This window comes from Protomyctophum bolini (assembly GCF_963924005.1).
Source record: "Protomyctophum bolini genome assembly, chromosome: 16".
NCBI lineage: Eukaryota > Metazoa > Chordata > Actinopteri > Myctophiformes > Myctophidae > Protomyctophum > Protomyctophum bolini.
The window spans coordinates 10,564,564-10,589,138 of record NC_137877.1 but is presented as its reverse complement, the minus strand read 5'-3'; the positions used below and the strand labels follow the sequence as shown (position 1 = coordinate 10,589,138).

General features: G+C 43.6%; 1 protein-coding gene across 1 annotated transcript in view; it reads left to right on the top strand.

The window, feature by feature from the left end:
• The window catches only part of vwa8 (von Willebrand factor A domain containing 8), a 120,576-nt gene that overhangs the window by 80,348 nt on the left and 15,653 nt on the right, over positions 1-24,575 (top strand). Inside the window, exons 38-40 of the mRNA XM_080786562.1 lie at positions 6,803-6,911; positions 9,577-9,733; positions 19,081-19,189. Coding sequence (XP_080642688.1) covers positions 6,803-6,911; positions 9,577-9,733; positions 19,081-19,189 — 375 coding nt within the window. The remainder of the gene's footprint in view (positions 1-6,802; positions 6,912-9,576; positions 9,734-19,080; positions 19,190-24,575) is intronic.

Here is a 24,575-nt window from a genome sequence, read left to right as displayed (position 1 = left end):
CTCCATTACAGCACCACTGACATCATCTGTCACCACACACACACACACACACACACACACACACACACACATCCATACAGTATAGACGAGGGCTTCTCTCTCATCACCCATCTGCACAACTCGTGTCTTTGTTTAGCAGATGTAATTAAGTGCCAAATACACCAGTGTAAACCAACACACCACATGGTCATTCCTCCATTATGCCATTGTGTTGAACTGCTGTGGTTTGTTGGGTGCCGATCTCTTTCTTCGTACTCCTTTCTTCTCCCCAGTTTAGCCGTGCAGTCGAGTCCTCCTCTCACTGTTGTTGTAATCCACCTGCCAGTGAGGAGCCCCCACTGGGAGGACGTAGAGCCTTTCACCCTATACACTCCGTCCCCCAACACTCCCTGCAGCGCGCAGTGACAAATATCGGCTTCCCTCCCAATATCTACGTATATATTTGCATAGACACTCGTCTAATGCCGGATGCACCGCGTGGATTGGAACCCCCCCAGACTAATGAGTTGTGCATGTAGGGTGACCAGATCCAAACTGTTCATTTGAGGGACAGAAGTATTTGCTTGTGTGGGACAAGTGGGACAGGACAGGAATAGCATCTAATTACTTAAGTTGCTATTCAATGCCTTGATGTCATATTCGACCATAGGCCTAATTATTGCCTATCGTTTTGTTATTAAACCACTCTAGTGGGGGTTTTTTTTATGCTAAATTGTCAGAAATGTACAACTGAAAAGTCAAAATGTGGGATAGGGTCTCAATTTGTAAGACGCCTGAAAAGTCTTGGAAATGAGGGACTGTCCCACGCAAAGAGGGACATCTGGTCACTTGGGACACCTGGGTCCCTCACAACCTGTGGGGTTGGTGGGCAGACCCTTTACCACGGCACCAGCCGAGCGCCGTGTATGCTGGTTTTAATATTGTTTTTGCAGTGTAGTGGCAGTTGGCCACCTGCCTTGCACTGCCTTCCTATTTCACAGTTCCCCTCTGCCCTACCAAAGTAGCCATATCTCTCTCTCGCACGCACGCACACACGTGCACGTGTGTGCACGCACGCAAGCACACACACACACACACACACACACACACACACACACACACACACACACACACACACACACACACACACAGAGGCCACAGCCCATAAATCCCCCTCGGTCTGTAGGCGTCTAAAGGGAGAATCAGACAAATTTATGAGCCTATTAATCCTACAAGACCGTGGAGGAGAGCCTGTGGCAGAGACAGGAGAGAGAGAGAGAGAAGAACGGGACAAACATATTGAGGGGAGAGGGAGGGATATAGAAACATAGATTCTCACAGTCATAAAAAGTTGCCCCCCCCCCCCCCCCCCTTATTCCATTCCCTCTGTCTTCCTCACTCTTTATTCAGAAATCAGGGACACTGGGCTATTCTGTATTCAATTATGGGCTTTTGTGTGAGTGGGTGCGAGTGAGCAGAGCATGAGAAAAAGAAAGACCGGGTGCTGCTCGGAACAATTTCATGTTCATTAGGAAGGAAGGCACTGGGGAAAACTCTGACAGTTAAACCTTTAGTGAACAGGGTGCAGGTAAAAACGATACACGTTTCGATGTAACTATTATGTATGTATGTATATGCCAATGCAACTCCTTGAAACAAAACAGTTTTAAGGACACGTCACAGTGTCACACCAATGCAACTCCTTGCAACAAAACAGTTTTAAGGACACGTCACAGTGTCACACCAATGCAACTCCTTGCAACAAAACAGTTTTAAGGACGCATCACACCAATGAAACTCCTTGCAACAAAACAGTTTTAAGGACGCATCACACCAATGAAACTCCTTGCAACAAAACAGTTTTAAGGACGCATCACACCAATGAAACTCCTTGCAACAAAACAGTTTTAAGGACGCATCACACCAATGAAACTCCTTGCAGATAATGGTTTCACACTACATGCAACTCCTCGCAACCGTTTGGTCGCGAGGAGTTGCATGGCGAATCGTTGGTGTGGTTTGGGCCAAACTGCTCGCAACTGATGGATCGTTTTAAACTGCTCCTCAAGCAAGCTGGTAAAAAAAGGCCATCTTAGTGCATTAGGGATATTATGAGATATATCCTATCATGGTGTAGTTCCAGGCAGGTCTGTTAGCTGAGCTGCCCTCATCAAACCGGACTCATTAGCAAAAATGGCAAACACTGACTCTGTATCCCTGCCAGTATAGGCCAATACAGAGACGTGCTCTCACATTCTAAGCATCAGCACATGCCGGTGGGATTGGGAGTTGATCGTTGCCTGCTATGTCGAGTGCATGATTTGCTACAGTCCGAGGAAAGGAGATTTGAGATCTGATGACAGGTGGTGGATGGTTATACAGCGCGGGGGAACGTGACTTTCCCCCCTCCTGTACGCTAGTTCATGTCCATGGCATTAGTAACGGTGATCTTCCCCCTGTCAGGAACCATGCTGGGGCAGTGTGACTCCCTGGGGTAATGTGACCACACACATGGGTGCGCGCACTCTCTCTGTGGCTGCATTGCCCCACTGACTCATGCCCCTGAACTAAGTGCAGTGCCAGGAACTCAGTCACAGTACCCCAAAATGGACGCATGCCGTAATGTGTCGGGTCAAAATTCTTCATGACCCCAAAAGAAAGACATTAGTCACTCCTTTACTGGCCGTGGCTGGAGTGTCGGAATGTCAGAATGCCCCTTCCTGGTTCCACTGAGCCAGCTATGTCAGGCTCCTTCCTGGTTCCACTGAGATGGATGTACATTGTACAGTTTATACTCTTCATTCTTCTGAGTTCTGAGGCGTGCTGACGACGAGAGCTGTTTGAAGAATGAGCTATTATAAATAGAGCTGTGTTGTGTACGAGGAAACTGAGGAAACCCCGATGTTTCAACTTCCTGTCTGATGGGACAGATCTAATCGGCGCACACAAAGAAACATGATGAGCATGAGGGTTCCAGAGACATGGAGGACAGACCTGATGGAGGTGGTGTCTGACTGGGTGGGGACTGGGGAGGGTGTTGTAAGGCTGTGCGCGCGTGAGTGCGTGCCTCTGCGTGCGTGCCACTGCGTGTGCGCATGTACACGTGCGTGTGCGCGTGTACACGTGTGCCTGTGCGTGTGGCACATTAAGATAATAAGACCATAGAATGAGAATAGACTCTGCTGTTCCCAGTCACGTACTGTATAACAAAAAAAGGTTATGGAGGGGGATGTTATTTTAAGCATGGGTCTTTGACATCACATTCCCATGCACATATGCATCTTTTCCTTACATGGGGATAGGTATGTATATGCACTATGCAGGTCAGCACTTTTGCTATTTCTTGCTGTGTTTGCAGTTTGACAGTATGACGCACACACGCACACACAGGCCAGAGAAGAGTGGCCATATGCTAGAGGTGAAACCCTGACAGGCAACTTTAGCGGCGCTAATGGTTGACCTCCCACCCTTTTAGCTCATCGCAGGACTATGGCATCTATTTCTCTGGTTACTGAGGTTAACTTTGGATCACCTGAACACACATACATACCCACATGTACATGTATGCACGCACATGCACGAGCGCGCGCACACACACACAGACACACACAGACACACTGCGTCCTGTACCAGTTTATTTGTGATTAAATCAATCACATTATGTGATTGATTTACAGCTGTGTCAATGCCCATGTTTGTCACTGTAGAGTGTAGAAGATGTCAGTTTGAGATTCTGCTTAAGGGGTTAACTCGGTGAATTCTAGTGTATACACCAGCCCCCCCGACCCCCTCTCTGACCCCCGACCCCCCCCCCCCCTCCCCTCATATCATTGTCATTCACATGGAGCAGTAACTGCACATTTTAACAAGTTAAAGGGATAGTTCGCCCCCAAAATGACTTATTTTCTATCGCTTACTCATTTTTAAGCCACTACTTTTATGACCTGAGTCTCCTATACCGGAGAGTCAGCCGGTCATTATAGGAATACGACAAAAACAGAAAAACCTCTACGAATTGAGGCTACTCAATGTGCACAGCTGCAGACACAAATGTACTGTACTGTATGTAAGTGCATGTGCACGTGCGTGCATATGTGCATGCGTGTGTGTATAGTAGATCTATAGCAAAGTAGCAAAGCAATGTTGTGTGTCTTACGCTGGGAACCTAGCATTGCGTTGCTCACACGCTTTTATTGTGAGTGCAGGTTTGCACGCTATACTGTTCTCTCCAAACCTGGCCACGGTGGGGCGCGGGACACGTGACTCTTTTATCGCCCCCCGAGAGGGGAAAAAGTCCTTCCTATAGCGTTAGTGTATATGGACAACCACAGCGTTAGGACAGTGATAACCTTAAAGGCATGGGTATACATTAACTGATTACTTTTTGGATGTGTGTGTGTGTGTGTGTGCGTGCGCTGCACACACTGCACAGTAAAATCCTTAATGTAAATATGGACACAGACGGGTCCATCTGGGGTGTATTTGTTATTTGACACTCGTGTGGTAAATTCACACCGATGATTGTATTGTGTGTAGGTAATCCGCTGTGGCTTATATCAGGCTCACCTTTCTAATCTGACCACCTAATTATACACTAGGCTGATACTTCGTGTGTGGGAACTGAGAGAGAGATACAGAGAGAGTGGGGGGGAGAGAGAGAGAGTGTGTGTGTGTGTGTGTGTGTGTGTGTGTGTGTGTGTGTGTGTGTGTGTGTGTGTGTGTCTGTGTCTGTGTCTGTGTCTGTGTGTGTGTGTGTGTGTGTGTGTGTGTGTGTGTGTGGTGCGTGCGTGCGTGTGCGTGTTGTACAACAATGTACAAACACATTGCCGTTACAAGCTCAACTGATTACTAAATGACGTTGCAACTTGCAAAGTCATCCACTCAAAAGTGTGTGTGTGTATGTGAGGTGTAACCAGTGTGGGGTTTGTCTGTGTGTCTGTGACCGTGGCATAGTATCTGTGCATGGGTTACATGTAGGCAGTGGTGGAAGAATTACTCACATTTTCTACTTGAAATACTCAACATTTACTTGAGTGAAAGTACAAAAGTATTGCCATGAAAATGTTCTTTAAGTACCAAAAGTAGAAAGTACTCCTTTTATGTCCATTTACAACAAGTTTTCAAATCGCATCGCGACGCATTGTGAGCTTGTAGATCTGCTATTTTCAAATGGCCGAAATGGGGTTTCGAAAAAAGGGCTGAAGTGGTTAATGCATGTTTTGTAATATTAATAATACATATTTACAAAGTAACTAAGGCTGTCAAATAAATGTTGTGGAATAAAAGTAAAATATTTATCTCTGCAGAGATGTATAGTGGGGTAGAAGTAGTAGAAGTATTGGAAATAGTATGAATTCTTCAGAATTGTACTCTAAGTACAGTACTTAAGTAAATGTAGTTACTTTCCACCACATCAGCACAGCAGACAGAGAGAGAGAGACTGAATTCCCTCCCCACCCTTATACTGCTCCTATTAGATAAGTGTTGGTCCAAACCGCTCTGGGCATGACACAGCAAGCATAATAGATAATTCATTAAAAAACGGTATATCCCCCCCCCCCCTGCACGCACGCACGCGGATGTGAACACGCCGGTGAACTTAACTGCAGGGCATGGGCTAATCGTCTCCTGATCCACACCACTACCTTCGACATACTCGGCTCGCTCATGTATTCCCAGAGTTCTGGCCGGCTGCCCTACCTCAGTGTGAGAGCCTGCTGATCTTGGCTAAGAGGGTGCCATTGAGATGCAGCAGAAATACTTAGCACCTTAACCCCCTTTTCTCTCTCTCTCTCAGCCGCTTCTTTCTATACTCCCTCCCTCCCTCCCCCCTCCACCTCCCGATGAGAAACAGAGGCTACTCTGTCCATCCGTCTGAAATCAAAGAGTGGGGGAGATAGAGGGTCTATTTTGTTCGTCCTTTCAATGGAACAAGTGCAAACTGATGCGGTTTGGGGATGAAAGCACATCAGGGGGACGATAACGTGCACATACGATGAGTAGAGGGGCTTGTTGTTCGCGCTGTGCTAGAAGGACAAGAGCCTTCCTGAAACTCCTCCGATTAGCGTCTTGAGGTCTGGGAAACTGTGCCCATACATACTTCCCTTGAAATATCTTCCTGGAGAAGCCCATTTGTAGTTACAGCGTGACATGAATGAGCTGCTCTAGCTGAGAAGGATTCCCGAGGAATGACTTAAACATTCTTCTTATTTTTTTTACTGCTCAGATTAACTGTACAATCAACATTTATCCATGCACCACATTAGAGTTACAAAGGTTAATTGATTATTACTAGTCGATTATGGAAATAATAATTTTCAAAATGAGAAATATAGCCGATGGTGAGCTTGTCGATTTCCAGTATTTTTATGCAACACCACTTTACGACAAAGTATAAAATAGGGCTTAAAGGAGCACGTCGCCAACCATATCTTCATATAATTGGTCCTTACTACTGTTCATTATAAGATGGCACAATTTTCTCCTATATATATTAGTTTTCTTCCTCTGTATCTCATTGGTGGCATATAGAAGATAGTTCAGAAACCTGCCTACTTACAGTATGACATCATCGATGAGGACTCCCAAGCTAAACTACAGCCTTTCTCCTATAGAAAATTCGCATTTTTGAAGTGCCATTGTTCTTGGCACTTCATAAAATAAAAAGTTAAATCTTGTTTGAAATGACCAAACCTAATCGAATTTATTTCCCCCCCGTGTTGATTTGGTTAATCAAAAAACGTATATCACTATGAAAATGGCTAAGAAGATAATCAATAGCTGTATAGCACTCAGCCCATCCGTCTCTGTCTTCTCTCTTCAGATCACCATTCAGAGGGAGAGCGGGCTGGGCGTCACAGCCCCGAAACACGGCAAGATCGACCCCGAGAACACTCCTCATGTCGGGGGCAACCAGTGGGCCGGAGGCACAGGTGGGTGTGGCTCACATTCTATGTGTTCTGTCTCAACCAGTGGTCCTCGTGGATAGCATTTGATACAGACTTATAGCATGTTATGTAGACATCACTATAATTGCATTGTATGTAGTCGTAGCACGTCATAGTACATATGTATAGCATACTATCTAATATAACAATGCTTAAGTTGGTCACGTGCCAAAAGCGGTGGACAGAAACTGGTCGACAGAAACTGCTGTTGCCCCACAGGGGCAGAAACAAGGCCTTTTAACCACGCTACTTGCACACACTACAACTCGCTTACAATTCGCAAACCTGGCAACACTGCTCTGTGTTCTCATAGGCCCACCAGGCCCGCCCCCACACTACTTTTCACACTCACAATCAGCCATCTTGCTTTTTAGGGCTCTCGCAGGATAACAGACAGAAGGAAGGGGAGAAATTATTGGCTCACTATTTTGCTTATCACTTCTAAATCCCTGTATTTACAAAATAAAACACTCAGCGAATCCCTTAGTTAAATCAACATTGTTCATTGTCACTACTTGGATTGTGCCGAAATATTTACATTACACGTATAGCTTTTGCTATTTTCGCCTGCCAGCCAATGCCGACTACACACGCCTGCACACACACACACACACACACACACACACACACACAGGAATGGCTATACGCCGGCGAGACAGCAGTGCAGCACGTTATAATTTTCAGTTTCATTAAATAACTGTCTTTCTCAGCGTGCGCACGTGCGCACACAACATTATTCAAGTGAAATGCGTAACGCCAATATTGGGCTCATATAGGCTACCAATACACGACGAAATAACTGACAGGAGTGACGGTGCTGTGAGTAAACTGACAACGCTTTCTGACAGAGAGAGAGAGAGAGAGAGAGAGAGAGAAAGACAGAAAGACGTGTTAGAGTAACGCGCGCGAGCGAGAGAGAGAGAACGTCAGAGAGAGAGAGAGAGAGAGAGAGAGAGAGGGAGGGGGGGGGGGCAACAAGCTAACAGCACATGTGCAGGGCACACTACTGAGTTTAAAAACACAGCTGAAACATGAAGTGGAGTCTGTCAACTCTGTCAACGCAATTTCCTTCTTCCCATATTGCGCTGCAATGTAACTAGGATTCGCCGGCCGAAGGCCGGCGAAATTCTAGTAGTATATGTATAGTTTAATTATATAGATATTCCACTGTTACTTTCTTAGCTTACGCATGTTTCATGATAAATGCTTTTTATGTGATGTATTCCCCTGCTTTTTTGTTCTTGCTTAATGTAAATCGCTCTGGATTAAGAGCGTCTGCTAAATGCCTAAATTGTAAATTGTTATGTAATACAATATATTATTTGACAAATTAAGGTAATAAGTAATAAGAAATATAAAGTAATATACCCAACACTGGTCCTCGATGGGGTTCCAGGTGGTCCCCAGCTAAATGATGGAGAGAGGTGGCAACCAAATTGACCCTGATAGATCTTGTCAAGTGTAAAATGAACCAATTGGACCCTTATTAAATCTTTAACGCTTGAGAGTGTGGTTTCATTTTACGCTCTCAAGAGATAAATTATTGTTAAACATCTGCATCATTACTTAATTTACAAGAAGTCTACACAATTAGAGAATGTAGAATAATTGTTATTTTGATCAACGTTTCCCTGTTATCTATCCTAATGGTACCAACATCAATACAGCATTGCATTGTGGACAAAATCTTATCAAACAAAATATTCAAAGTTTTGCGTCAGAGAGGCTAAGGGCTGTATTTTGCGTGTCTTAAGTACCAGGTCTTATTCCCTAACTTGAGTAAACTAAAGACCTGGAGGCGTGATCAATGCCATTTGGCTATTCTGAGTGGCCAAAGAGCATTGATCACGCCTCCAGGTCTTTAGTTTACTCAAGTTAGGGAATAAGACCTGGTACTTAAGACACGCAAAATACAGCCCTATATCTCATCAAATGGTTGTCTGTGGCTACAAATGCGGAATAAATAATGGGTCTTGATATGAAAAAGGTTGAACATCACTGCAAGGCACCATGCAGTGTTGAGTGTCGACAGGATTAAATCACTGCAAGGCACCATGCAGTGTTGAGTGTCGACAGGATCAAACGCCACCATTATAACACTCTTTCTGGAGGCAAGGTCATTTTATTTATAGAGCGCCTTTCAAAACAGTTGTTACAAGTTGGTGCTGTACAATAAAATAAAAGGAATAAAACAAGAACATCTCAATCAAAAATAAACCAACAATGAAATAAAAAACAGAGCAGCAAAGACAGTACCTAGAAATAGATAAGATAGAACAGTACATAGAAATCAACAAAAAATGTAAGCAACCACTGGAGCAAACCAAAATGTTTGCGGTACAAATTAGTTTTTAGTAGCGTCTTAAAGATGCCAACAGACACAGCATTTCTCAAGTAGAGTGGTAAGTCATTCCACAGCGTAGGAGCAACAAATGCGTAAGCTCAATTACCTTTGGTTCGCAGCTTAGTGGCTTAGGGGATAATTAGAAGACCTTTGTCTGAAGAAAGTTGTCTCATATTCACCTTGGGGTGCACCAGTTCACTTAAATAAATTGGGCCCAGCCCATGAAGAGATTTATAAGTAATTCATAATGTAGTATGGAGGACATACTGTATAAGAACTCTCTCTCCTCTCTTCCGTCCTCCGCAGGGGGTAGGGACACGGCAGGCCTGGGCGGCAAGGGTGGTCCCTACCGTCTGGACGCGGGGCACAAGGTCCACCAGGTGTCCCAGGCCGAGAAGGACGCCGTGCCCGAAGCGGTCCTCAAAGCAGCCCGTGAGATGGGGGAGAAGGCCTTCAAAGAGAGGTAGGCTACACAATCTAGTGAGATGGGGAGAAGGCCTGCAAAGAGAGGTACAGTAGGCTACACAATCTAGTGAGATGGGGAGAAGGCCTGCAAAGAGAGGTACAGTAGGCTACACAATCTAGAGGTCCTCAAAGCAGCCCGTGAGATGGGGGAGAAGGCCTTCAAAGAGAGGTATAGGCTACACAATCTAGGCTCTGGCTGGTCGCCGCGGCCAATGTTTTTTTGTCATTTGCTTCTTTGCTTCTCTGCTTTCATACCATTTATCAAAGAAGAGAAAAAATAACTGGCCGCAACGCCAAAATACAATTCAGGAATTTAGCACAAGCCTTTATCCAGAGCAACATACAAGTGCAAGATCAGAGTAAATGAAATGAACCGTAGTCAACTAATGACAGGGTAAATGGTCACATAAGTAGAGTGCAAAGAAAAACAATGCAATGCTACAAAGCGACTATGATACCAGGTAAACATCAAACCTAGCATCTGTCTAAACAACATACTATCTAAATAACATAACAGAGTGAACAAATAACCAACAGTCATCTGAATAGTTTAAAAGACGGGATACAAGGAATGAAGAGGTGAGGAGGAGACTGTGTGTGTGTGTGTGTGTGTGTGTGTGTGTGTGTGTGTGTGTGTGTGTGTGTGTGTGTGTGTGTGTGTGTGTGTGTGTGTGTGTGGTGGAACTGGAACACAACATGAGAGCAGTGAGTTTGGCTAAACTTGTCAACTGTAACAGATTTATTTAATATAATGTGGTTAACTATGCTTGCATTGGGCAACTTTTAAACTCGTATTAGTATCGACAATACATTTGATGTGTTTTGCTGAAATATTTCCTCTTTTGATCCAAGGACGTTCAACATTAAACATGGTTAGTCATGAAAGTACAATGTGTCATTATTGGCAAGAGATAAGAGAGGTTGTTTAGCAAGAACATAAAAACTGTTCATGTATCCTCTATCGTGACTCTGAGAGATCATGGTCGGACTAATGGGGGAGCTAATCGGTTTCGCAGGCTGAAACTATTTCCAGATATCCTGTCAATAGCTATGGTAGAAAACATGAATAGCTTGAGAACATATTATTTATAAAATATAAATGCAAGCGTGAATACTAGATTTGATCTCGGAGTTCAGGCTCTGCTATACATTAGAAGACGACAACCATTTAAGAGCACGGCAATATACTGTATATGTTACAGTACAAGTGAGAAACCAAGTTTAAAAAATGGCTCCCGTTTCTTTTTCGGCGCGGGAGGCCGTGGCCGGGTCCCGTTGAGGGAACGCTGCCTTATATTGTGATCTCAACCTGTACATTTTCGGGGACTGCTTCTTGATTTTTGCATAAAATCTGTATATGCACCTGGCAACCTATACTGAAAACCACATAATGACACACACAAACGTGTATCTCTCTGTATCCCCCTAATTCACAATATAGCAGCCTGTAGTGTAGTGTAGTGTAGTGTACAGTTAAACAACACGTCACGCTGCTAATAAATTCCTTCCCCTGGAAGGCAGATGTGCGACCACTGGCCCACCGTCTCACCAGACAACCTTTTCAGTAAAGCTCAATTCACTGAGCTGTTAGGAAACTAACCTTAATGTGCAGCTGTGCTGACGGGTTTTGGTGTGCGTGCGTTCGTGCGTGCGTGCGTGCATGCATGCGTGGCTGCGTGCGCACTGAAAGAGCGCGCCCTTTCAACAGCCCAACCATGAAGGCTGTCTCTGTTCTCTTTCTCTTCAAACAGTCTCCTTCTCTTTACTTTCTCTCTCCTGTTTATGCCCTCCACCCCCTGGCTTTTCCCACCACGCCTCTCTCTCTCTGCGACCCTCCTTTCAACACTGACCACTTTCACACCGAGCCGACAACCTTACGATGCTCTCTCTCTCTCTCTCTCTCCTCTCTGCCTTTTTCTGCCTCTCCTTCCCTCTCTTTTTCCTGCTCTCCCCACCTTCCGCACCTCCATGTGATACCTGTCTGTCAGTGTCACACTAAGCCCCGGTGTGTAAAATCGTGTAGCTACATGCCGACAATGTGCTTCCAAGTATCTGTCGCTGGCATTCAGCGGGGCTGCACTGCGTAGCAGAGCCAAGCCAAGCTACAGCCTAGCCAAAACCTCCCCGAGGTAAGATACCGCAAAAAGAATGTGGAACCCAAGGACAACAAGGACCTCTTGAATCAGAAAGATAAATACAGTACATGGATTGTCTTGCTGTCCTGGCCCTGGGCCTGTTATATACATTCAAGTGCAGATCCGTTTACTTAGCTGCAGGTTAAGCATCAGTCAAACGTAGAGTGATCCCACCTAAACCTTTGAATACCTGACAGTGACACACACACACACACACATGCGTGTGCACACACTGAATACCTGACACACACGCACACAGTGAGTAAAAAACAGGTGCAGGCATGCGCAAACGGAAAGAGTGTGTGCATGTGTACATGTACAGGCCGGTAGTTAATGGATACACAGGGGCATGCATGTGCACAGTGAAATCCCAACTGTTCATTTAACTTTCTCTCTCGCTTCTCGTTTGCCTGTCCCCTGAAGTACAGTAGAGGGCAGGTGTCTCTTGGTACTTGGAAGTTGTTTGTGTTAGCTGAAGGGAATGTCAGTCAGTCTGACTGCTTGTTTTCATGGGTTGTTTTGAAAGAGGTTTCCATACTGTCTCTCTCTCTCTCTCGCCCTCTCTCTTTTCCTCACTGTCTCAACAGAGGAAGGTTGTGGAATCTGTAGGAAATAGCCAGGGCCACTGGCCAGTCTCTGCTCACCACAGACACACACACACACACACACACACACACACACACACACACACCTACAGGAATGTGTGAAGGAAGCCACATTGCCAAGCAGGCCAATGTGAGCTGAGACGACGTGTTGTGAGGCTAGAGAGAGATGGCTCTATTTTGCGCGTCTTAAGTTCAGGCGTATGGGCTCAGATCCATGCCAATATTATCTGTGTGTTCGTAAAAGAAAATGCGTAAAAAAACAATCCGTAAAAGAAAAATGCGTAAAAAAACAATCCGTAAAAGAAAAATGCGTAAAAAAACAATCCGTAAAAGAAAAATGCGTAAAAAAACAATCCGTAAAAGAAAAATGCGTAAAAAAACAATCTGTAAAAGAAAAATGCGTAAAAGTTACAGATGCTTTTTTTGGTTCCCCAGTGATATCACTGCCAATATTCACATGACGGCTGAGAGCCAATCACTTACGAACAGAAAAAAAGCCAACCTAAATTACGAATGCTTTTTTTGGTTCCCCAGTGATATCACTGCCAAAAATCACATGACGGCTGAGAGCCAATCACGTGAGGCCTTTTCCTCTACCCAATCAAAAAGCTCCATAAGTCTGCCTGGCAACTGAGGTTGCCATGTTTGTCTGGGGCTACGTTATAAGTATAAGTATAAGTTTATGAGTTACAAGTTTAGCTTGGGGGGGGGGGGGCGCGGTGCGGGTGGTGTGTCCATGAGACAGTGAGCAAGACGTACAGCGTCTCCCTGTGGTGAAATTATACAATGCCTTACTTAATCGTCAGAACGAAAATAATGATGCCTGTGTGCAGAAATTAGGATATAGCCTATTCGCCGATTGTTTTAATATCATATGGATATTGGATATATAGCTGAATTTATTTTATTTATTTTAGGCTACTAAAATAACGAATTTGTGTAATTGACTGGTTGTTTTAATTCAAGATATTATGGATATATAGCTAAACCTATAGACAGGAAAGCCCAGTCCCAGATTAAATATATATTTTTAAGTTATGTATTACTATTTTATACTAGCCCTTGCCCGTTGTGCGATATTGCCCCCCCGTGTGAAAAGTGGGAGCGATTGGTGCAGGCAGTGATTCACTAATTATAGTATATATATATATATATATAGTATATGATATGATGATATGATATGATATGATATGATATGATATGATATGATGATGTGATGATGATGATAGTATGATGAGGCTGCTATCATATATCATATATATATATATATATATCATATATATATCATTATAAAATAATGAATTAGTCAATAATGCCATTGAGTGGTTGTTTTAAGACAAGATATGGATATAATATAGCTAAACTTGTAACTCATAAACTTATACTTATACTTATAACGTAGCCCCAGACAAACATGGCAACCTCAGTTGCCAGGCAGACTTATGGAGCTTTTTGATTGGGTAGAGGAAAAGGCCTCACGTGATTGGCTCTCAGCCGTCATGTGATTTTTGGCAGTGATATCACTGGGGAACCAAAAAAAGCATTCGTAATTTAGGTTGGCTTTTTTTCTGTTCGTAAGTGATTGGCTCTCAGCCGTCATGTGAATATTGGCAGTGATATCACTGGGGAACCAAAAAAAGCATCTGTAACTTTTACGCATTTTTCTTTTACAGATTGTTTTTTTACGCATTTTTCTTTTACGGATTGTTTTTTTACGCATTTTTCTTTTACGGATTGTTTTTTTACGCATTTTCTTTTACGAACACACAGATAATATTGGCATGGATCTGAGCCCATACAGGCGTTATGTCCTAATTAGGTCATAACGCCACCATGGGTTACGACTCGCCAGCATATTTTACGCATTGGGGGGAGTGTTCATATGTTAATTAAGGGCTCAGTGCGGTATCTGCTATGATGCCCCTTGACTTAAAAATACTTTTTCCTGTAAAGTTGCTTGTAAATATTGGTAGTTTATTTTTGCGCTTGTTTCTAAAGTTTAGTTGCTTATTTGGGCTTGTTTCCTAATGTTGTTTAAACCCAGTGATTCTCACACAGTAACATTTCCATGTCAAGGACACACAGATGAATGCATGTGTCCAAAAAGGACCCTATACATCTAAAAAATATTGCCAGATTTGTGTTAAAAATGTTCTACAAGCTCACAGCGCGTCGCAGCGCGTTTTTCGATATCGAAAGCGATTTATATTTCTTTCAATCGCAATTTATCTCCAATTCATTGTCCCAGATGGCATTTCTGGGACAATGTGATGGTCGCTGTCAAGGGGGTGCTATGATAGATCGAGGGGTACTACGATAGGAGCCAGCCAATCATATCAACGCTCCAGGGGTACACCCGTCGTGGCTTCAAAACGCCACTGAGCAACTTCCATTGAAGTGACTAGCGGGGGGCGGAGCTATCGCTCCTCAATCAGTTCTGTAGATATATTATAGCTCTATGGCAACAACACACACACTAGAACAATATAACGTCCGGTAGCTCTTCAAAATAAGGGTTGAAAATCCCGGCAGTACGAGATTAATTAATGAATTCATCCTGGCGGGTATTAAAAAAAAAAGAGAGGTACTTTGATTATTTAGACTAGAGTTTGCAAGCCTATTGTACATGCTTCACCAGCAGTGAGTGTGCAATGTGGGTCAACACACGCACCTGTTGCAAACAGTGTAGTGATCATAAGATATGATTCAATGTGTGTGTGTGTGTGTGTGTGTGTGTGTGTGTGTGTGTGTGTGTGTGTGTGTGTGTGTGTGCGTGTGCGTGCGTGTGATATGTAATAGAACAGGGTTTGGCTGATTGCATGGCTGATGCACATGCAGTCTACACAATGTACCACACACACATGCTCACTCTGATCTGCTTCATACTCACGTAACCACAAACCCACTCACACACACACATGCACACACACACACACACACGCACACGCACAAACCCATACTGTACACATGTGTTACTATATATACTCGTGAGGACATCGACATTTCGCGAATCAGTGATTTTTTGAATGCCATCCTTATCATTTTTGGCGTCTAACCTGAATCTTTCAAATTGTAAAACGTTCTTCTTGTGTGGATCTGGAAAATGGACCTAAAAATGTCTATTTCACATTCTATATACTCGTGGTGCTCACACGTATAGTAATACACACACGCACACACACACACACACACACACACACACACACACACACACACACACACACACCCACACAGAGATACAGGGGCTCAATGGTTGACTGCAGGTAATGCTGCTAACTACACCAAATCCCTCCCTTTTAAGTTGTAGCTCTGCTATGGTCACGCTTTACTTGTCACCTGAGCCTTGAAGCATCTGGGCGAGAATCCCTCCATAACAAAATGTGCACGCGCGCGCACGCACCCTCACATGTAGCAGGGGCCGTGCTTCATCCCTTTGTACATAGATTAGAGGTGCTGACGTGTGTGTGTGTGTGTGTGTGTGTGTGTGTGTGTGTGTGTGTGTGTGTGTGTGTGTGTGTGTGTGTGTGTGTGTGTGCGCGCGTGCGTGCGTGTGCACGATGTGTGTGTATGTGCACGCGATGTGTGGGGTCAGGAATTGCTACTACCTACCTGCACAGCGGGGTGATTACCTCACCTTGGGCACACCGCACCTGGGCTGGAGGGGAAAACACACACAGACACACATACGCAGACCTACACACCACACACACCTACACACCACACACCACACACACACACACACACACACACACACACACACACACACACACACACACACACACACACACACACACACGCACACACACAGAGTCAGTACTTCATCTAATATAACAATGCTTAAGTTGATCACGTGCCAAAAGCAGTTGACAGAAACTGGTCGACATTATGCTGTTGCCCCACAGGGGCAGAAACAAGGCCTTTTAACCAGGCTACTTACACACACTACAACTCGCTTACAATTCGCAAACCTGGCAACACTGCCCTGTGTTCATGCTGTTGTCAGAGGCCCGCCCCCGGCTCACACGTCACTACTCTCTCCGTCTCTGCTCGCAATCGGCAGCCATCTTGCTTTTTATTTATATGGGCGAGTGGCAATTTAATGCAAATAAATTAATTATAGGTCCAGCAAGCAAATCATGATGGTCTGTAGGTCACTATAACATTCCGATTTTAGGTGTTGTGTTTTGTATGACATTTTGGCCAGTAGTTTTATATCTATCTCAGCTTTTGCCTGATAGCACACATGCTAACAGTGCTGACCACAACGTTAGCAGCATTTGATGACAGCTTGCCATAGCAACGTACAGTGTGCGCAGACCTAACGTGAGCTTCTGGGACAGAAACTTGCGTTTGCAGCTGCTGCAGCCTCTGATAGCTACTGTGCTAAAGATGCTAAAGCAACACAAAACAACATCCACACGCAAACCAAACCAAAACAAACCAGGGACCAGGGTTGCCACATATCGTGGATGTGAGAGTGAAACAAGCAACCAGGTCTATAAAAATGTTAATAGGCCAGTTCAAAGTAGGTAAATCAGAAATGGTCCGGAAATTAGTCTTAAAATAATCAATTATAGTGTTGACTGTCACACTTTGTTGTCTAATGTTGTTTCAGAGCAGTGGAACTCAAACATTTCCATGTCAAGGACTACCAATAGATAAACAAGTCCAAAGTAGCTTATAATGATCAGACTTGGCAACACTGTCTCTAGGTTGAACCTTCTACTTTACAAGCTCACACATATGAAATATGTTTTTTTTAATCTTCAAACTGAGACATATTTTATGATAATACTGTTAGCACAGTCATCATACTCCAAGAGCATACAAATGGAACCAAATGGACCCTGATTTTCCCAGAGAGCAAATGGTATCAAATGGGGGTCTGTGGCCTAATGCATTTCAAACTGGGGGTTCTTGGTATTATATTCTCTGCATATCTTATCAACTTGGGGTGAATATTTCACCACAATACTTTACTGAATATTTCACAAGAATATAACACAAGAGTCAAATGTACGGTCAAATGTAATCACAATATAGGCTACAGATGTAAATATTTATGACACAGTAAAATGTCGAAAATTAGTGCTATCCCCCCCCCCCACACACACACACACACACACACGACAGGCAAGGCTGTTGTTTGCATCGTTAGCAGGCAGCAGCTACCTTGCCACTGCTCTCTGTGACTGTAGTTGTTTCACCATGTTTGCGTATTTATGAGAAATAAAAACCACTTTCTGTTATTATAATAATTTATAACCCATCCGTTACTACATGTGCAGGGCACACTACTGAGTTTAAAAACACAGCTGAAACATGAAGTGGAGTCTGTCAACTCGCAATTTCCTTCTTCCCATATTGTGCTGCAATGTAACTAGGATTCGCCGGCCAAAGGCCGGCGAAATTCTAGTACTTAACAACAGTGACCTCAGTCTCAGTTGGCCACAGGTGTGCTGAGCTCATAGGAAACTGTTTTCATCCCTGCCTCTCTTCAGTTGCTCTCTCTCTCTCTCACTCACTCACTCACACACACACACACACGCACGCACACGCACACACACACACACACACACACACACAGACACACACACACACACACACTCACACACACAGACACACACACACACACACAGACACACACAACATCTAAATACATTGATATAAGTCAAGGAAGGCTTGAGTGTTCTCGCCCTAAAGGGCTCTAAAGGGCGAGGTCACGTGCACGCATCTGCCTAGGTGAGGGCAGACTGCTGGGCGAGTGCTGGCGCTTTGGCATGGGGGGTCAGATCAACATATGGAATGAATTATGTACTGGCCATATATGGAGCATGTCTTGAGTGTACAGGGTTTGATGAGGTCAAATCAACATATGGAATGTCAGAACAGGTCAGCTCCATATATGGAGATCTAAGGGTGGCAGCGGGGGCAGTGTCTTGAGTCCCGCTTTGTACCCGTTTTGTAAAAATACTACTCAACGCAGCGTCCGATTGCGGTGAAACTGTGCATGTATATATATTCCCACTAGGCTGAGGAAGAAATGCCACTTGACAGTTTTCAAATCAGCCTCATGTTGGCGCTACAACAGGCCAAGCCTTGTCTCACTCACACACACACACACACACACACACACACACACAAAAACATGTTTATCCCATTTAGGCCTAAGGTCGATTCTAAAAACGCCCTCTAAAGCCTGACCTAAGTTTTCTGAAAAACTTCAAATTACATTTTTGAATACTGTACATACTGTACAGAACCCAAATATGGGTTCCCGGCCTGAGGGGGTAAGACACCAAAAGGGGTTCCCGGCCAGAATGGGTTCAATTACTCCTAAACATTTTGCCAAACATCACACACACTCCTATCCTCCTGGTGGAGACCTGTGCCCAGAAAGGCACTTTTTCCAGTTTCCAATAATATGGGCTGAATTAGAAAGATGTGGTTTTAATAAAGAGCTTTTCAAATTCAAAATCTCTCTCTCTCTCTCTCTCTCTCTCTCTCTCTCTCTCTCTCTCTCTCTCTCTCTCTCCCTCTCTCTCTCTCTCTCCCTCTCTCTCTCTCTCTCTCTCTCTCTCTCTCTCTCTCTCTCTCTCTCTCAGGTTGAAGGAGATTGATATGAGTCAATATGATGCAGAGCAATACGAGCGCTTCTCCAAGGCGGTGAGGAGACAAGTTCAGTCTCTGCGCATCATCTTGGACAGCTTACAGGTCAGCCTCCATCCACTGACAGACAGACTGCAGGCATGTTGTCTATCTGAGAGCATGCAAAGGCACTGCAGCAGAGAATAATATTATGTACATTGACAGTGGGTTAGGGTTATTGCTATTGGGTGGAAGGGCAGCGAATGTGGGTCTTCACCGCATAGACTGTAATAATAATAATAATAATAAAACTTTATTTGTATAGCACCTTTCATGACATGAAATGCAGCTCAAAGTGCTTTACAGAGAAATGGAGGATAAAAGAAAAGCATGGCAACAACATTAAAAACAAGCAGTAATGCAGTGAGGACATGAATAACAAAAAATAAAAAAAAATAAAAGATCAATTAAAAGCAATGTTGTAGAAGTGGGTCTTGAGCTGAGCTTTAAAAATGTCTACAGAGGCTGCCTGACGAAGGTACAGTGGGAGCTTGTTCCATACCGACGGCCCGTAGAAGCAAAAAGCTGCTTCCCCCGTGTTTTTTAGTTGCCATTTTTTTTGGCAAAGCGAGCAGGCCGGCAGTGGAAGACCTTAGGGGGCGGTTTGGGACATATTTAGGCAGGCAGTCATGTAGGTAGGAAGGTGCGAGACCATTGAGAGCTTTATAGACAAGTAAAAGAATTTTAAAATCAATCCTAAAAACAACCGGAAGCCAGTGCAGTGATGCCAAAACTGGAGTAATATGTTCTCTCATCTTAGTTCTAGTTAAAACTCTGGCTGCTGCATTTTGGACAAGTTGTAGTCTGTCAGTTGTTTTCTTAGGCAGTCCTGAAAAGAGTGCATTGCAGTAGTCAAGCCGAGAAAAAACAAAGGCGTGGATTAGCGTTTTTGCATCGTCCAAGGACAAATAGGCTCTGATTCGTGCAATATTTCTAAGGTGAAAAAAGGCAATCTTGGTAACATGATTAATGTGTGAATTGAAATTCAATTCAGAATCAATAATAACCCCCAGGTTCTTTACTTTACTGTTACTTTCTACAGTCAGGTTACCAAGTCTGCTTATTATTGATTCTTTCTGCTCACTAGAACCGATTATGAGAACTTCTGTCTTATCCTCGTTTAGCTTGAGAAAGTTCTCACTCATCCAACATTTGATGCTAGACAGACAGGTCAAAAGGTGTAAAGAAAAATTTGGACAACGCGGTGGTCCCGATCATAGACTGCAACGGTAGCCACGCCCCTCAGAACATACTCGACTTTATGGTCATTTTTTTATAAATGGGACCATAATTTTCCAACAAGAATATTATGACATGAGAAATGAGACTTTAAACTAGTGACTGGAAGCAGAAAGTATTCATGACCATGTTTATTAAGGTAATACAGTCTAGGTGAAGTTGGGCCCAAATACATGGACCTCTATGGAGCTATGGGTTTTTTTTGGGCCCAATGACAGCGCTATTATATGAACTTTCAGGAAGTCATGATTTCCTACTTTAGCATCAAATTAAACATTTTAATGGACAGTACCATGATAAATGACTAGACACTGAATGCGAAACTTATTTATGGCCATGTTTACTAAGGTAATGATATCAAGTGTAAAGTCACCGTTGACTCAGGATTGACCATTAACTTATTTACCGCCGAGATCGCCTTTTTGCCGCCATCTGCATGGTCCAAACGCTGAGATCTCAGATTGCCTGTTCACCGAGACACGGCTCGGATATCGACAACATTACATGAACAACATAACTTCAATTTGATTCCCATAGCTCACGTTCCTCTCCACTCATAGCTGATTTTAATTAGGGGATGTTATTTATCTACAGTAACTCAAGATGATGGCAGATGGTGCATTACTCGTTTGAAGCTTTAACAGTAGTTTAAAATATGTATCCGTCTCTATTAATATATAATCTAAGCTCAGGCTGCTCTATGTGCTCTGACCAGTGCAGTGTGTGTAGAGTTCAGAGATCCCATAGCCCGGATGGGGCGGGACCGTCGGCTGGCACTGTGATTGGTCCAAGAAGAGTAAACCACTCCTCTGTTTCTGAGATAAACTTAGCAATAACGTTAGCATTAAAGTCTGTTATCGGCGAATTGAGACAAACATTGAAAATGACAAAATGTGCCAAAATTGTGATATTATCAAACATATACCGTCTACGTTTCCCAAATGGATATGGTAGATTTCGACATGACATCACACTGCATGGCCCAGCACCCAAAATATCTGCCGTTTCCATTAGTCCAAAAGTACCCCCTCGCAGTAGCCCACTCCTCTCGCCTCCCGGAGGGAATCGACTCACTCTGTCCTCTCCTCTCTGTAATTACTATGGCAGACGCTAACGAATTTAATGTGTTGGACAACACTTATTCAATTCAAATGAAATGGAAAATTCTAAAATTCAAATGAAATAAGACAATAAGACAACAAATCTTCAGATAATGAACATTTGTTTGGGGCCATAAACGAATATGTAACGCAATAACATAATAATCTACCGTACATTTAATCTCCAGGTGTGCTCATTCTATGACAATAAAATGAATACATAAACATTTTCAAAAAATGCCTAACTAAAAATAACTAACTAACTAACTTCACCCAAATCCAGCAGGATTGGATGTTTTTGGGCAGAATACATAATTTTAAATGCTTAACAAGAGCAGCACAAAGCTTATTCCAAAACAACAGCACACACACACACACACGTGCAAACATTAACATTATTTGTGCGTGAAAGTTTTCTCTTCAGTATAATGCTTAAAGAAGTTGTTTCCAGCTATCAATCAGGGTACATCACATTCCGTCTCCTTTAGCCCAATGGGTTAAGACGTTAGGTCACAGTCAGATAAGTACAGTAGTTTCTACTGTACATGATCAACACAACTGGACGTTCGGTATACTGTAGGCCGAGAGAGAACAATGGCCCCCGGAATGGAAACGACGCAAGATGGTAATTAGTTGACCTCGGTCTACCCCACACGTGGACACTGGACAGGAAAGAGGGGGTGCTGTCCCTCGGGAGCAACGTGATTGGCTGATCAGATGAACTTCTCTGGGCAGGGGGTGTGGCCGGAAATGCACAATGTTGGATTGTCTCTGTTATACTGTAGTTTAGATTTGATTTTCCTCCCTTTGTCTGGTGGTCTATGGGGAGTGTGTGTGTGTGTGTGTGTGTGTGTGTGTGTGTGTGTGTGTGTGTGTACATGTGTGTGTGTGTGTGTGTGTGTGTGTGTGTGTGTGTGCGTGTGCGTGTGCGTGTGCGTGTGCGTGTGCGTGTGCGTGTGCGTGTGTGTGTGTGTGTGTGTGTGTGTGTTGTTTGTGCACGTGACAAGAGTGGAAAATGTTGTAGTATGTGGAAATAGATTATTATAGAGCAGCAGTCAGCGTAAAGCCTGTCTCTATTATTCCCCATTCCAGGTGTGAAGTGAGGCTGTGCGTTAGCATCATGTGCATCCAGGTGTGTGTGTAAGCCCATGGCTTTGAACATGAGAGTGGCTCTTTGTTTGTGTTTGTCCTCGTTAAAGAGAACAAGAAAAAATAATAACACGCATTCTGTCGTCGCGCTGTAAAGACGACGATGATAATAACCGCACAATCAGTGAGGAGGGACTGACAATGAAGTCATGGGTTATTTTTTTTTATCATACCTGGAGAGTGATTCACGGGATCATGCATGCACGGTCCGTCGCACGCACACACACACACACACATACACACACACATACAAGCACACACACACAAGCTGGCAAGCCCCCAATGAACTGATACAGTATCGTTTTATCCTCCTCTGTAAACCGCTCTGGGGGATCCCCCCCACCCCACCCCAACGCTGTTTAGCTTTCAACAATTGTCCGGATTGTGCAGATATAAACACCGGATCCTGCCTTTTCATCCTGTAGAATTACACTTGCCAAAATGGATAATAAAAAACCCTATGAATTTGGCACATTTCCACCCATGCATGTATACTTGAAAGCAAATCAGGTTGTGTGTGCGTGTGCACTGCGAGCGCATGCGTGTGCGCGTGTTATTGTTCACACAGTGACTCGCCCCGTTGCACAGCGAGCCTCAATATAGGTAGATACTCACCTGGATTGTGACGAGCTGATTGTATAACACACATTTACAAACACACTATTTGCACACACACACCACACACACCTATAGACTCTCTGAGCTCATGTGTCAGGGAGACCTATTTAGAGCCAGACTGATACATCGGTTTCAAATGTATTTCTTTATTTCTCACATGTTTCATGGCACTGTTGTTTGACCCATTCTTTCCCTTTTTTTGTGCATATACATACAGACAACTACATCCCTTCACCTATTTCAAATCACAAGAAAACACAAGGAAATTAAAAGAAAAAGATTAAAAAAAAAAAATGAAATAAGGAGCTTCGCGCCAGTTCAGTCTCTATCCTTCTTTCCTACTTTATACTTAACAAACAAACCAACAAAAAAGCTTCTCAGGTAAAATGTATATGTGATAAAAAAAATGCAATACATTTTGATTACTTCAAATTAATGAATCGAGTCGCAGCCCTATAGTTTTGATATATTGGCCACTATTTGACTCGGCAAATGCAGCCGATGTGTCTTCATGGTTAAGCATGTTTCAACCTGGTGTCCCTCTCTTGGGCATGTCTTGTCGATATTGGTGAAGCATTTTCGGAAGTCTTCAAAATGGGGATGCACGATCTGATCTCCGATTATTTGAAGGGTCATATTTGCCGATACCGATCCTGACCGATATTATACAGAGGACCACAATGGAACCAACCCTATAGGCCCTATAGGGGCTTGGCCAAAAGTGTTAAAGTATTCAATCAATCAATAAATATAATATATTTTCCTGAATAAGATGAGTGCACAAATTAAATGTAGAATTTAGCCATTGGGCGGTCACATTATTACTGCATCATCAATATCGGTGTTAAATACCAATACCGATTTTTATGGCCGATTCCATGCATCTCTACCGCAAATCTCTCTTCAACTGCACGTTGCATCGCGACATGTTGTCATGCTGTCTCTAGACCTACAGTAGGCCTATTGTTGGAGATGTCAGTGCTATGTGGTCTCTAGACCTAGGCCTATTGTTGGAGATGTTAGTGCTATGTGGTCTCTAGACCTACAGTAGGCCTATTGTTGGAGATGTTAGTGCTATGTGGTCTCTAGACCTACAGTAGGCCTATTGTTGGAGATGTTAGTGCTATGTGGTCTCTAGACCTACAGTAGGCCTATTGTTGGAGATGTTAGTGCTATGTGGTCTCTATAGACCTACAGTAGGCCCATTGTTGGAGATGTCAGTGCTATTCGACGGTGAAGGCATACAAAAACACCTCTACCTGTTCTGGGTAACATGAAGTGTAAACTGTGGAACACTATTTCAAGGGCTTTATATGAAACAAAACCACGTGATGAAAAAAACACCA